Source organism: Gracilinanus agilis, chromosome 4 (genome assembly GCF_016433145.1).
Source record: "Gracilinanus agilis isolate LMUSP501 chromosome 4, AgileGrace, whole genome shotgun sequence".
Classification (NCBI taxonomy): domain Eukaryota; kingdom Metazoa; phylum Chordata; class Mammalia; order Didelphimorphia; family Didelphidae; genus Gracilinanus; species Gracilinanus agilis.
In genome coordinates this window covers 172,855,964-172,870,547 of record NC_058133.1, presented here as the reverse complement: position 1 = coordinate 172,870,547, position 14,584 = coordinate 172,855,964, and the positions used below count along the sequence as shown (strand labels likewise).

General features: G+C 43.5%; 1 protein-coding gene across 1 annotated transcript in view; it reads right to left on the bottom strand.

The window, feature by feature from the left end:
- Nucleotides 1–1,417: 1,417 nt before the first annotated feature.
- The window catches only part of CA4 (carbonic anhydrase 4), a 19,802-nt gene continuing 6,635 nt past the window's right edge, over nucleotides 1,418–14,584 (bottom strand). Inside the window, exons 2-8 of the mRNA XM_044672382.1 lie at nucleotides 9,116–9,157; nucleotides 6,507–6,662; nucleotides 6,234–6,379; nucleotides 5,375–5,473; nucleotides 4,854–4,920; nucleotides 4,227–4,390; nucleotides 1,418–1,863 (exon numbers count right to left, since the gene is read on the bottom strand). Of these exons, the coding sequence (XP_044528317.1) occupies nucleotides 1,537–1,863; nucleotides 4,227–4,390; nucleotides 4,854–4,920; nucleotides 5,375–5,473; nucleotides 6,234–6,379; nucleotides 6,507–6,662; nucleotides 9,116–9,157 (1,001 nt within the window). The 3' untranslated portion in view covers nucleotides 1,418–1,536. The remainder of the gene's footprint in view (nucleotides 1,864–4,226; nucleotides 4,391–4,853; nucleotides 4,921–5,374; nucleotides 5,474–6,233; nucleotides 6,380–6,506; nucleotides 6,663–9,115; nucleotides 9,158–14,584) is intronic.

Here is a 14,584-nt window from a genome sequence, read left to right as displayed (position 1 = left end):
TCTACCTCTTTTATTTTCCATTTTCTTCTTGCCTTCCCTCTCCAGCCCTGTTATTTTCCTGGGCTCACTCCTTTCTCTGTCTCTCTGGTCTGCTGACTTACATCCTATGACTCTCCACTCCCAGGGCCAATCCTTTGCCTCCCACCCCTACCTCTTTTGTCCCACTGATGGAGAAGGAAAGAACAGAGACATCTGCTCTGGAGAAAGAGGAAAATGCTCACTCACATGCTTCTTCAGGGGCTTTTTTGGAGACTGCTCCCCATTATTCAGAAAAAACTCCATGTTGTTGAAAGGAAGCATATTAGTAGTTAGAATGCTGGATTTGGAATTAGGATGGTCTTCCTGCAAAGTCAGCCCTAGACACTTACTAGCTGTGTAACTCTGGACTACACACATGACCTCCAAGCCTTGATTTCTTCATTGGAAAATGACAATAATGATACCCACCTTACAGGTTTGTCCTGATTCTCAAAGGAGGCATTTTGTAAAATTTAAATGGATATGTTAGTTAATATGAGTTAGCTCCTGTTCCTACCCTCTCTTCTCCCTCCTCCTCTTCCCTCTCCTCTCCTCCTAGTATTGTATGAGAGGAAAAAAATTGCACTGCTGCCGGAAGTCAGGAGAACTGAGTTGTGATCCAGACTTGATTTCTACAGGTGTGTGACCTTAGCTAAGTCCTTTCTTCTGTGGCATTCAATTTCCTGTCCTATAAAATGATAGGGCTGGACTACGGTCCATTCCAACTCTGACATTCCAGGGTCCTCAGAAGAGGTTGGGGCACCCTTGTGGGTGCGGGCATTGTCTCCTCCACATCCCCTGCATTTGGAAGTGGCCTTGGAATAAGCAATCTATCCCACAGTCAAGTTTGTCTTTGTACGACCAGCACCTAGGACAGTGCCTGGTCCAGGGTAGTTAAGAGGCTGCCTTAACGCGCTCATTTTTTGATTGAGATGGGTTAGCTAGATGTTTCATTGAGTTGGGTCATGGAAAGTCTCTTGAGAGTGAAACTTCCTTAGGTCATGATGCTCTTTCTGCTGTCACAAGGACTTTGATAAAATGGAGCCAACCCTGGCACGGGATATTCTGTTAGCGGCTACAACTTCAGTCAGATGAACCGGCTGAGAATAGGGCAGGCTGGACCTGGCATCCCAGGGTGGATATATGATAGGCTGAAAGGGCAGGTAGGAGAAAGGCCAGCAAAAAGAAACGTTAGTCTTTCCGTATGGGGAGGGGGTGGGGGTGGGAGGGAAGGGAAATGGAGCAGGGACTGCAGCCAGGGGTGCCGGAAACTTCAGGTGATATTCATCCACTCTAACTACCCAGGAGCCCTGGGGCAGGTTTGATTTGGGCAATGAGTGTAAGTGAGATAAGAGATGTCAAGCTTATAACAGAGAATAGTGGCAGTCAAGGGCAGCAGTGAGGTGCAGAGGAAAAGTTTATCTAAAAATATATATACAGTTATACAGTATATCTGTGAAAACTCAGAGGCCAGCAGGTCAAATGTCCAGGCTCCAGAAGACCCAAGTCCAGGACCTTTCAGTAGAGGAGGACGGCCAGGAGGTAGGTCAGCAGAGGGGCCAGAAACGTGGGCCAGGTATGGGGCAGTAGTCCTTCCACCCCACTGTGAAAGACTGAACGGCCCCCATCCTTCTGTATTGGCCGGAAGTTGTCTATGATGGGCATATCTTTGCGCTCTGAGCTGGACGTGCTGTTCGAGCTGATCGTGCTGTTCGAGCTGATCGTGCTGTTCGAGCTGATCGTGCTGTTCGAGCTGATCGTGCTGTTCGAGCTGATCGTGCTGTTCGTGCTGTTCTTTTTCAAAATCTTCTCATTATAGAACAGTTTTTGGGAAAATTTCGAGATCTGTAAAAGACCAGGGATTCTGGTGACTGGTGAAAGCCTTCTATTTTTTAAATTACATTTTTATAGGTTTATGCCCAGATATCTCATCCTTCTCCCTCCCTTTCCCACATCATAGAAGGAATAACCTAACAAAAAGATATGTACATATAAATTGTCTTTCACGTTTCTATTTTTTAATTCTTTCTCTGTAAGTAGAGATTCGAAAGTTATTCTTCAAACTGTCTATTCTATAAAACTTCCTCCTCCAACTTTCTGCTTTCTTTCTAATCTTGGCCACACTTAGTTTTATTTATACAAAACCTTTTTGATTTAATGCATTCAAAATTATCCACTTTACATCTTATACTGCTTTGATCTCTTGTTTATCCATACATTTCTCTTCTATCCATAAATCGGATAGGTAATATGCTCTGTTCTTCTAATTTGCTTATGATATCTCCTTTTATGTCATGAATCCATTTTGATCTAATCTTAGTGAATGGTGTAAGATATTGGTCCATATCTACTTTCTTTCAAAATACTTTCCAATTATCCCAGCAATTTTTCCAAATAATGAGTTCTTATTCCCCAAACTTGGATCTATACTCTTGTCAAATACAGAGTTAGTATAATATTTAATTCCTGTTTGTTGTATGTCTATTCTGTTCCACTAATCTACCTTTTGATCTCTTAGCCAATACCAGATAATTCTGATAATTACAATTAAAAATCTGGCACTTCTAGATCTCTTTCCTTCACATTTTTCTATCGTTTCCTCTGATTTTGTTCTTTGAAATGCATTTTATCATTATTTTTTATAGCTCAATAAAATAATTTTTTGTTTTGAATTGTGATGGCATTGGATAAATTAGTTTATCATTTTAATTGTTTTGGCTCTGCCCACTCATAAACAATGAATATTTCTCCATTATTTAAATATTATTTTATTTGTGTAAAAAGGCTTTTATAATTATGTTCTTGTAGTTCTTGGGTTTGTTTTAGCAGACTATTACTCTAATATCCACTTAGGTTCCCTAGCTTGCTTTGAAAAGTTCAGCTCAAGCATCACCTTCTTTGAGATGCCTTTCCTGATGACAGTCCCTCAGCTTCAAGTGCCTGGCCCAGATTATCTTGTATTTATTTAATGGCTTTGCATATATCTGTATATAGAGCTTCCTATATATGTATTTTCTCTTTCATCCTGTAAGATACAAGGTCCTTGAGGGAAGAAACTATTTTTTTTTTGTCTTTGTATATCCACAACATGGCAGAGGGCCTGCCTCCCAGTTGGTGCTCAGTAAATGCTTGTTGATTTATCTCTTTTCAAAATAAAGAACCCTAATCTTTTTGGCTGAGGTCTTTGTATCCATTTATTGGTGACTTCTTTGAGCCCTGACCCTTTCCTACTTCTGATGGGTGGGATAGATAAAAGTAAAAGGGATGATCCACCTGGGGTGAACTTTTACCTTTTTGCTCCTTCAACTTGCCTCACTCAGATTGAATTCAACCCTCTCTACTCCATGACTCTCCATTTCCATTCGTTACATGAATAATTTCCATTGTCTTTATAGATGATAGAGACTCTAAAAGATCCCAGAAATGACTTAGTTGAGACTGTGGATGTAACTCAGATTTTGAGGATGGTTGGAAGAGGGGAGGTATGGGGGAAGAGTCAAGGTAGGGGGCCATGTCATTTCTTTTCTTTTTAAACTCTTATCTTTTGTCTTAGAATTGATACTAGATATAAATTTCAAGGCAGAAGAAAGGTAAGGATTAAGCAATTGGGATTAAGTGATTTGCCTAGGATAACATAGCTAGGAAGTGTCTCAGGCAGAATTTGAACTCATCTCCAGCCAGTCCTGACTCTCTCTTTATTTAACTGAGCCACCTGGCTGTTCCATGTCATTGCTTTTCTTGTTGTGAGCTGGTTAGAGACTGTTAGACTTTCTAGAGAGTCCACCAAATAACTGGTTTGGTGGCTAGTCTGACATGCTGAGCCCTTCTGAACTAGACTAGTCCTCAGATGACAGACAGTCTAAATGTAGCAGAGACCAAACCCTAAAATCAGGAGCTTAGACTCACTCCTTGCTAAGAATCCTCTTAGCTCTAAATCCCATCATCCTGTGCACTGTTTGTAGTGTTCTCTGACTTCTATCTGTTACAGTTTGGTTTTTGTAAGTAGACTACAAGTTTTTTTGTAGGCAGGGACTATGCCATGTTTCTGTGTCTCCCTCAAGCACATAGCATGAGGCTGGTAGGCCTACAATCAAAGTTGATCAATTGACCAGCAAATTGATTGCATTCTACCCAGCCCTGAGCCTTTCATTTAGCCCCACAGCCCCGCTGGGGACCTGGTAGAAGACTGAAGATCCCCAAATGGTTACCTGATCTCCTTGAACTCGTATAGGAGTCTTAAACACAGTCCAGACGACCTTTTCATCACAATTAGGAGTAGTAAGGGAGCCCATGTATCGGTAATAAAGTTTCCTATTCTTAGGATCGAGGATGAGGTCATTAAGACTCACTGGTTTTGTTGTATTCTTATCGTCTGAAGGAGAAAAAAGACCCCAGAGGGCCTGTTAGCGTGAGATTACAGGAAAGAATCTCTGTTTCCTTCAGAATATATACATTATAGTACACATTCCTCTTCGACTTTTCTCCTCCAATCCTGAGACTATTGCTCTAGACTTGCCCATAACATTTTTGCTAAATACAAATTTTCCCCTGTTACAATCCTGCTCACTATGACTACAAATAAAGGAACCTTGTTCTCCAATCTCTCAGCCTCTGATGCCCAGTGGTACCCACCCCCCACCTTAACCTTTTACTATAGCCACGGATTATTAAAATCATTCTTCCCAAAAGTTCCCTTGCCATGTTTTGGGCAACTTGGATTGGGACAGGGTGGCTCAAACTCAACTTCCCCCTTGCAGTTCTTTCACCTCTATCTTTTCATCCATTTTCTACCCAGGTCCCTAGCTAGGGCATAGTAGATGCTTGTTATGGCTCACTCTTATATGGGATTGAGTCCAGGGCAGCCACGATAGTCTCAAAACCTTCATGTTTTTCCTCTGAAGCCTGGAAAGAGAACCATCTTGTTCAGATAGGCTAGGAAGCGACCCTTGGATAAGAGGCAGGGGAATGTTAGGGGGAAGGATGGGAGGAATCTTTGTGTTTAGTCCCCAAGCTAATTCTCAGGGTACCCCTTCTTTTCCTGATGAGTGAGTGAGATGCTGCACGGTATTCTGATTTATTAGCAAGAGGAAGGTGTCCCTGTCCCTTGTCCTGGTCTTGACTCTTTTTCCCAAAATGTCTATAGGTTGTGGAGAAGAGAAACAGACAAACATACCTAGAGGGGGACTGAGGGAAAGAAAGACAAATAGATATAATCCTTCTCTTCTTTCTCCATTGTTCCATTTCCTTGTCCTCTGCTGGTTGGAGTTGGGGATGGGGGTGTAGAAAGGGGAAAAAGGCAGACTGACAGGTGGGTAAGAATGGGAAGAGGACAGAGGAATGGGGAGGAGGTCCTAACCTCTATCAGGAATCCCAGGACAGCAACTGCATCTCTGTCAGGTGAGGCGAGTGCCTCTGATATGTCCTCAAATTTGTCCTTGATATGGACAATGTGCATCTGGTGGAAAGAGCAGGAGATAAAGGGATCAGGATGGGCATTTCCATTTTAGCTGTGCTTCCTTGGACCCTGGGGGGTCTCTGAGTGCTGGACTGAGGAGAATAGGACCATAGATTTAGAAAAAACTGATGAGGAAATGGAGGCCCAGAGAGATGAAGTGAATTATGAAATAAAAGATCATAGCTCTAGAGCTAGAAGGGATATTGGAGGCCATCTGGTCCAATTCTCTTTTTTTACAAATGAAGAAACTGAGGAAGCCAAGAAAGATGGAGTTACTTGTCAAAGGTTACATTGATAGTAAGTGACAAGTACGATTAGAACTCAGATCTTTTGATTCCAAATCCATTGTTTTTCCACTATGCAATGAGTATGGATGGATAAGGAGAACAAGGCAGGGAGCTAAGGAGATCCACAGTGTATGGAGTAGGGTGAGAGGATTTTTGTTATGGCCCCCAAAGGAACACTGGAAAGGAAGTGGGGACAGAGGGGATGTTTCTGATATCTGAAATCTAATCCTTGATTTGCTACTAATTAACCAAGTGACTCTGGGCAAATCATTCCCTCTTTCTGGGTCTCATTTTGTTGATATATATAAAGTAAAAGGAGAAGGTCTCGAAGATCACTTTCATCTGTTTCATGTTTTATCATTCTAAGATTTAAACCAAATCCCAGAGACCCTAGGCTCTACCCCTCTCGGGTGGAGGACAGACAAGGGAATGGGATTGAGGCTGTATAAAACTTGGAGGGATGAACCTCTCACCTCCATGGCATAGGCCTTCCCATCGATGGTGTGTTCAGAGCCCTTGTCCAAAGAGTTCGACCAGTGAAAATGGAATCCAGTTGCCTTGTAAGTACCTGTCAGACCACCTCCGGAGATCTTGATTGAGTTCTTAAGAGTCACGGATACTTGGTGAGATAAGAGAAGAAGAAAGGAAGAAGGTGAGAGGCTATGTGGTCCTCTGGTCACTAGTACTCTACTCCTTATCCAAGACTCTCCCTTTAGCCCTTCCCAAAACATTGAGAAATGACTCACCTGTGTGTCCATTGTTTGTAATAGGACTAGCCTCCTTTTTGTCATAGTCAGTGAATGTGATCTCCGTCAGTGAGCGATTTAACTTGGTACTCTTGTTCACAATGTCAATTGGAGATTGCTCGCTATTTTGGCAGCTCCCAGGCCATGATGCTGGACCTGGAGGATTAGAAAACAGAAGAGAAGTGGAGAAGTAGACATTGCTATCAGATCTCATTTAGAGCAAGGGGCTTTGTTTCAGGGGAAGATTTCAGATCTAGGGGTGTATCTTGTGTGATTCTGTCTTATACTTATAGGGGCCAGCACTGGGGCTTTTCACTAGCTCACCCCATGTGCCTCAAAAGCACTTCCTTCTCATGCTTCTCTCATAGAATTCCATACTTCCTTCAACATGAATTTTAAGTATCATTCTCTACACAAGCCTTTCCAGATCCCCCCAGTTCCTCATGCCCTCCCTCCCTCCCTGAGCTACCTTGGATTTATTTTGCATTTCCTCATACATGATATCTCAGAAGTTGTTTTTTTTTTTTTAAATAAAAACCCTTACTTTCCGTCTTAGAGTCAATACTACATATTGGTTCCAAGGCAGGAGAGTGCTAAGGGCAAGGCAATGGCAGTTAAGTGACTTGCCCAGGGTCACACATCCAGGAAATATCTGAGGCCAGATGTCTCAGAAGTCTTAATGAATCTTTAAACTATAAGCTTAACCCTTGGAACACTTGTTTGCATACCCCATTGTCTCCTGACTATAATGTAAGTTCTTTAAGAGAACGGTTTGTTATTTTTCTTTGTCTCTTCAGCTTGAAGCAGAGTTCCTGGCACGTAAATGATGTTTAACATGCATTTACTGATTGATCAGTTGATTGTGTGGAGCTGAACACAGAACAGAAGCTACATAAATACTTGAATGAATGTCATTTTTCTGTTGGGTTGGTCCCCCACAATTCCCCCTTTTATAAAATAAATTTGGTTGAATCTAAATCTGCTGGGCTTCTGGGTCAGTCAAAAGAACGAGATTAAAGCATCACAGGTTACCATAGTGAGAAGATGCTTTGGAGATCATCTAGTCTAAATTCTTCATTTTACAGAAGAGGCAAAGTAGGTCCCAAGAGGGGAAGTTACTGGTCCCTCCACACAGCTAGAGGATAACCAAATTTAAGGACTTGGGGCTCCTGATTCCACCACTAGGATTCTAAACTGCACTGGATAGTGGTTGTGTACTTTGAGAAGAGGACTTTGTTACCAAAGGTACTTTCTTTTTTTAAATTTTTTTTATTACATTTTTTAAACCCTTAACTTTTGAGTATTGGCTCCAAGGCAGAAGAGTGGTAAGGATAGGCAATGGGGGGTCAAGTGACTTGCCCAGGGTCACAAAGCTGGAAAGTGTCTGAGGCCGGATTTGAACCTAGGACCTCCTGTCTCTAGGCCTGACTCTCAATCCACTGAGCTACCCAGCTGCCCCACCAAATGTACTTTCAACACCTGGAAGTATGAATTATATTCTATGCCATCATCTTAACCCTCCTCAGGTTTTAGAACAGGGCCTCTGATCGATTTGAGTGGCCTGTGGTTTGGGACTGAGGATTGATGACTTAGGCTATGTGGGTTGTTCTGTCAGATAGGACATTTGTGCCATTATGTGATCAAGAGGCTTAGTCATAGAAAAGAATTAAGAGAATTCGTCTCCCTCTGCTCACGTGGTGGGAGAAGGTTGAACTACAGGTGTAGAATAGAGGATACATGGTCAGACTTCACTCATATGTTTTGGTTTTACTAAATGTTTTCTTTCTTCTGGGGAGGGTCTTTGTTATGAAGGATGTTTCAATGAGTAGGTGTTGATAGAGTCAGAAATGAAAGGAATTTAATAATGAGATGCCAATACATTTTATTTTTTCAAAAAGCTGGGACAACACTAGAAGATGCCTGAAGTCTTCTCCTGATTTGACATTCTATGAATCTGTCCTTCTGCTGTCTCCTCCCCTCCACATTCATAACCAGAGCAGGGAAAGGGGAAGGGAAGGAAAGTCCTCAGTGGAATATAGCCAATTCTCAGCTCTGTTTGAAACAGTGGAGAATTCCCAAACCATTCCTGCTTTGTTTTTTACAAGTTGTTATTGGGTATTTTTGCTATCTTGTGCTTGGTTTGTTTTTATTTTAGTAGCCTTATCTCTTAGAAGAGCTAGAGACCAGACATTATTTGACTGATTCAGAAAAGTGTCCATTCTGTGAGAACCCCCCTACCCCGGGAGTGGTTATAGGAGGAATGAAACCAAGAACATGATGAGGGGAATGGGGAAAATGAGTCAGGGATTAAATGCTGGTTAGAGATGATATACAAAGGGGATCATTCATCTAAAGATTAAGTGACCCCCTCCAAAATAAGGTAGCTAGCATTTATATAATACTTTAAGATTTGCAAAGTGCTTCAGAATTATTATCTCTTTGATACTTAGAATATTAGACACTAGGTTTATCATTCTAATTTTACAGAGATAGACAGGGGTGAAATACCTTGCCTGGTTCTGAGCCTGGCTAGCCATGCTTCATTATTGAAGGGTGGATGAGCTGCCTGAATTGGAAAGGGGGGTTGGATTCTGTAGTCCCCAACTCACCTGGACAATGTGAATCCTTTTGGGATTCATAGCACCAGTCACCTGGGAAAGACAAGGAGAACACAGTGTCAGTTAAGGGAGAGAATGAATATATATAGGGTGGAATGGATGTGGGGAGAATGGGAAGTCTTCTATGATACTACAAGCTCCAGCTCTCCTACATCTCTAACTGCTCCTCCTCTGAATCCTTTGCTGGCTCCTTATCTCCTTCTCATCCCTGAAGTGTGAATGTCCACAAAGTTCTCTCCTGGATCTTCCTCTTCCCTCACTGTACTGTCTTCCTCTGTGATCTCAATCATTTTCATAACTTCAGTTATCTATATAATCTCTATGCAAGTGAAGCTCCACTCTGTCTCCTTAGGACTCCATTTCCACAGCTCCTGTTGCCTGCTGGACTTTTCCAACTAGATTCCTACTGAAATCTCAAACTATATCCAGCACTAAACTTATCACCTTCTTTCCCAAACTTCCCCTTACTCTGAACTTTCCTTTTCCCACCCTGGTGTTGGTATCACCATCTTCTTAGCTGCTCAGGCTAGCAACCTCAGAGGGATCTCTCCCCCTTCTTCCTGCCTTATAGACCTGCCTCTCTTCTCTCCACTCACTTGTCAATCCCACCTATAGAATGTCTCTAGCCTCCAGTTCCCAGTCCAATAACCACAATTCACCCCTCAACTCTTCTTTCTCAGACTATTGTAATAGCCTCCTAGTTGGTTTTTTTGTTTGTTTTCTTTTTTTGCCTCTAGTCTCCTTGTTCTCAAATTCACTCTTTGTCCTGCTCCTTTTGCTATCTTCTCTATCCACTGTCCTGATCACAAAAGTTCTCTACTCAATCAACTTTTGGTGGCTCCTTCTTCTCAGTTACATATTAAAACATAGACTTTTAGCCCTGGGATTCTCCCTCCAATCTCCCTTCCATTCTCATCTTGTATTCTTCACATATACTCTACATTGGGAGAAAGTGGCCTATCCACCACCCCACTGCTATTCCTGCCTTCTCCAGGTTCTGTGCCTTTTGCTCACTCCCATCATCTCATTGTCCCCTAATCCTGAAATGCAGCTTCTCCTCCCTCCCTGCCCCCACCTATGGAAACTTCTCTTTCTCCAAGGTCTAAACTCAGGTGGCACCTCCTGCTCCAGAGTGCCTTTTGGAACCCCTCCTCCTCCATTTGGGTGTCAGCAGCATCAATCCTCCTTGTAGAGACAGGAATACCAACTTCTTAATATGTCTGGGACTGAAGTGGGAGTGACGAATAAGGGGAAGGGCTACCCTTCCCTCTGAGATGAAGGCAGATTTTGAGCACCAGGCAGGAAGAAGAGTGCTGCCAGACACCTCTGGGGAGAATGCAGATTGGATCAGATGTCTCGAGTGTAGAAAGAGACATTTCCAAGCCCCTGAGAACTCTCCTATCCATTGCCCAGATGGATATATGCAGACACATGGGCTAACCTCTAAGGAGCAGTCCCTGGGGTGCTGCCCTTCAATGCCCAAAGGGCAAGGAAGGAAAGAGAAATAGAAGAGATCCTAGTTACCATCCTGTCATCCCTACCCCTCTCCCACCCCAATATAGACACCCACAAATATACATATATGCATATATATGCACAGACATTTTTAGACACACACAGCACACACATGCACATGCATGTAACACACATAGGTGCACATATACATAACTATACACATACATATACTCACACAAATATAAACATAGGCTTATATATGCACAGACATTTATAGACAAATGCAACACATACATGCACATGTATGTAACACATGCAGGTGCACATATACACCCAGATAACTATACATCTACATATACTCACACAAATATATACACATGCATATATGCGCAGGCATTTTTAAACACACGGGCATATATGTAACATACATGTAGGTGTACATACGTAACATGCACATATACACAATGCATAAATATGCATATAACTTACTCACACAAACAAATACACACATATTTACATGTATATGCACATGCATCTATATCTATAGCATAATAAAGACCTTCACATTAAATAGGCATCCCATGCCAACTCCCTCCTCCAGACAGGTCCCACAGAACATTCAAATCTGCTTTTCTTCTAGCCATTAGGCTTCCTCCTTGCAAATGAGGATTAACTTTGCAGGGGCCACCCCTTTTCCATAACAATCTAACTTGCTGGCTCAGCCCTGTGAGTTTATTTGAGATGATAGAAAGCTTACACAAGGACCTCGAGCTGTCCACACCTCCCCTCCATTACCCAAACAGTGTTATTCAAGTAAATTCTTGGCCAAGCTCTCCTCTGGATGGTGCCAAGTCCACTCTGACCTCTAACCCTCCTCAGGGCTGCTGCTTCCTTCCCTGAGACTTTCCAGTTCAAGATCTAAGATCCTGGGGTCCATCTTCCCTGGCAGATCTATGTACCTCTTGTCTTTGAGACTGGGAAGAAAATAGAGCTGGTCCAATAAGCGGGAACTTCCAATGAGAAACTGTCTTCTACCTCTCTTCTCAGTGCCTCAGCCTGACCTGTTTCAAGATTCGTGTCTCTCCACTTCAGGACTTGCAATAAGGACTGGCAAGAGAGTGTTAAATGCTTAGTTGGGAAGGTCATGGGATGATTTGTTGTAACATGACTGTGAGTCTGGGTTGGTGCCCCTATTCAGAGTCAAAGAGGACCAATTCTTCTGGAAACCAGAAGAAATGCAGGATGGGGAATGTATGGGTCAAGGAAGGTCATTTGGCCTCCCTACGAGCAGTGCACCCCTCAAAGACAGCAGAGAGAGTGCCAGAGAGGAAGATGGTGGCAGATGATGGACCAGACTACTTGAACATCAGGATTCCTGACTAAGCCAGGGAAAGGAAAGGTTAGCTCAGTGGTATCAGCAAGAAGGGTCAGTCTCATTCAGGTCATGGTAGTTGTAGAGGTGAGGCTAAGGAGAGTTGTCCTCCCCAAATCTAAATGAACCCCTTACCAGAAAAGTGAGTCACAGGATTCAGATCCTCATCCTCATAGCTGCAGGACAGGGGTTGTTTATGTGTCTTGTCAACTCTTGGGATTAGTGCATTCTGATAGAGAGCTATGACTCAGAGACTTTTTGGGGTTCCTCCAGGTACATACAACATACTGCTGATGCTCTGTTGCTGCCCTGGAGACCTTTCTGCCCTGCTTTGACACTTGGCTCTCGAATCCAAACATGTCCAGATGATAGCCTCTTTTTCTTCATACTTCCCCCTTCTATTCCTCTCTCATTCCCCCACCATTCCTCAGCACATCTCCCAATGTTCTTCTTTGAGAAAGAAAGCAGCAGGGATCTTAAAAGATGTTTAGTTCAGCCTGGCTTCTTAGAGATGAGGAAAACTAAAGGCAGGAGGAGTAATATGTCTGGCCCAAGGTCACACAAGCAGTTAGTTCAGTGGCAGAGACAAGATTAAAGCCAAGGATCACAAGCTCCAAAGCCTTCACCCTTTTTGTTTCTCTTTATTATAAGAGCTTATTCAGTATTATTCAGTTTTGTGGTGGTGGGGCATATGGGGAAATGATTATGGTAGAAGAACAAAAAAAGCCAATAAAACAATACATAGGAAAAGAAGGTGAGGGATCTCAGCCCTCCTCTTCCAAGGCAGTCAGACTAGTCATAAGTAGAGTTGGGCTGGGAGCTACACATCCCCTCCCATCCCTGGGAGAAGTGCCTTCACTTGGATTTTGTTTTCCCTATGATCTCCTGGTCTCTGGCCATGACCTTTGCTGTGTTCTTTATCAAGTTGATTTTTGTAGTGTTGTATGCTTGTACCTACTCATCTCAAAAGGAAATGAGCCAGGGAAACAATAGAGCTGAAAGAAGCAAGGATCTGCTGTTGAGGGCTGTGGAGTGAGAGGGAACAGTACTAAAGCTTGGTGAGAGGAAATAAATCTGGGTCTCTGATGAAGGACAACAATGTCCTGGGCTTCAAGGTGTGCATCTGCTTAGGTATTCCCCCATTTTGCTTTCTTACTACTCTAACCTTGCAAAAACCTCTCCCCACCTCAATCCACGACAAATGTTCAAAGCAAGTTAGAGGGCTGGCAGCATTCTATTCCTTGTCCATCTACTCCAAGAAGGGATGGGGTCAGAATCATGGGGCTTCATGGCCTCCCTACTACCAAGGCTCTGTATCCCACTTAGCTCATATGCTGATTGAGAGTGGAGTCAAGGAGAGCCCCTGCCAACCTTGCCCATCAATTCCTCCCCACCACCATTCCTCCACCAGCAGCTCAGCAAAGCCCATGTTTCTGAGCACTTAAAGGCTCAATTCCTGCAGAGGGATGTGCACGTGGAATAGGGAATGAGCCCTATTCCCTACAGCTCCATTCCTCTCTTTCCCCATCTAAATCAATATTGGGAAGGAAACAAGTTGGCCTCGGTCCAGGCTCCAGCTTCTTCCCTCCCCAAGTTGAGATTTTAGTGGAAGGAAGGTCCCGGTTGCCTCTCCAAAGAGTCCTGAGGTATTGAAGGAGAAAAGTGCCTGGAAAGGAGGTAAGACCAAAAACACCCATGCAGGTATCTAACCTGAACCCTGAAGCTCTGGGGGTAGTGGGAAGTGGCAGCCTAGGTGGTAATCTGCTGACATGAAATAGATTAGATATCTGGGAAGGAAGAAGGCTTTGGGTTGTAAGAGTCTAACCCAGAGGTCTCTGAGATGGAAGCAAAAACTCGATCTTGTGTATGAGTGTGTGTGTGTGTGTGTGTGTGTGTGTGTGTGTGTGTGTGTGTGTGTGAGACAGAGNGTGTGTGTGTGTGTGTGTGTGTGTGTGTGTGTGTGTGTGTGTGTGTGTGTGTGACAGAGACAGAGAGAGAGACAAAGAGAGACAGAGACAGAGAGAGGGAGAGTCAGAGAGAGAGACAGAGGGAGAGAGAGAGAGAAAGTCAGTCTGTGGTGTATTGAGAGGAAGGCCAGGGGAAATGAGAAAAGGAGTGAGAAAGAGGGCAGACATCCTACAGACAGTGCACCATGGGTTTTCATTTTTACTGCCCCAATCCACAAGGAAGAGAGGGCAGAGAGAAGTTAACTATCTGATTGATGCCTAACCCAATGGGGGCTTGCCTCCCAGGCATAGGAATCCTGTCCCTCTCAGCCTTAATTCTCTCTCCAACCTTTCCTTACCCCTTCTACCCATATAGGTCTCCCTTGGCCCAGACCTCCTCTACCCCTTCTTCTGGCACTGACAGACAGGAAAAGAAGGGAAGAGAGAGGAGATGCTAGTTTAGTGATGCTGCTGACATCAAAGCACTTCAAAACCAGGAGAATAATCCCCACCTCCAGTCCCTCTTCCATTTCCCAGAAGGGAAAGATGAAGAACTATTAGAGTGGGGTTCTTTATCTTCCCCCCTTCTACTCTCTCTTTCTCTCTCTCTCTCTCTCTCTCTCTCTCTCTCTCTCTCTCTCTGTCTGTCTCTCTCTCTCTCTCTCTCTCTCTCACACACACACACAC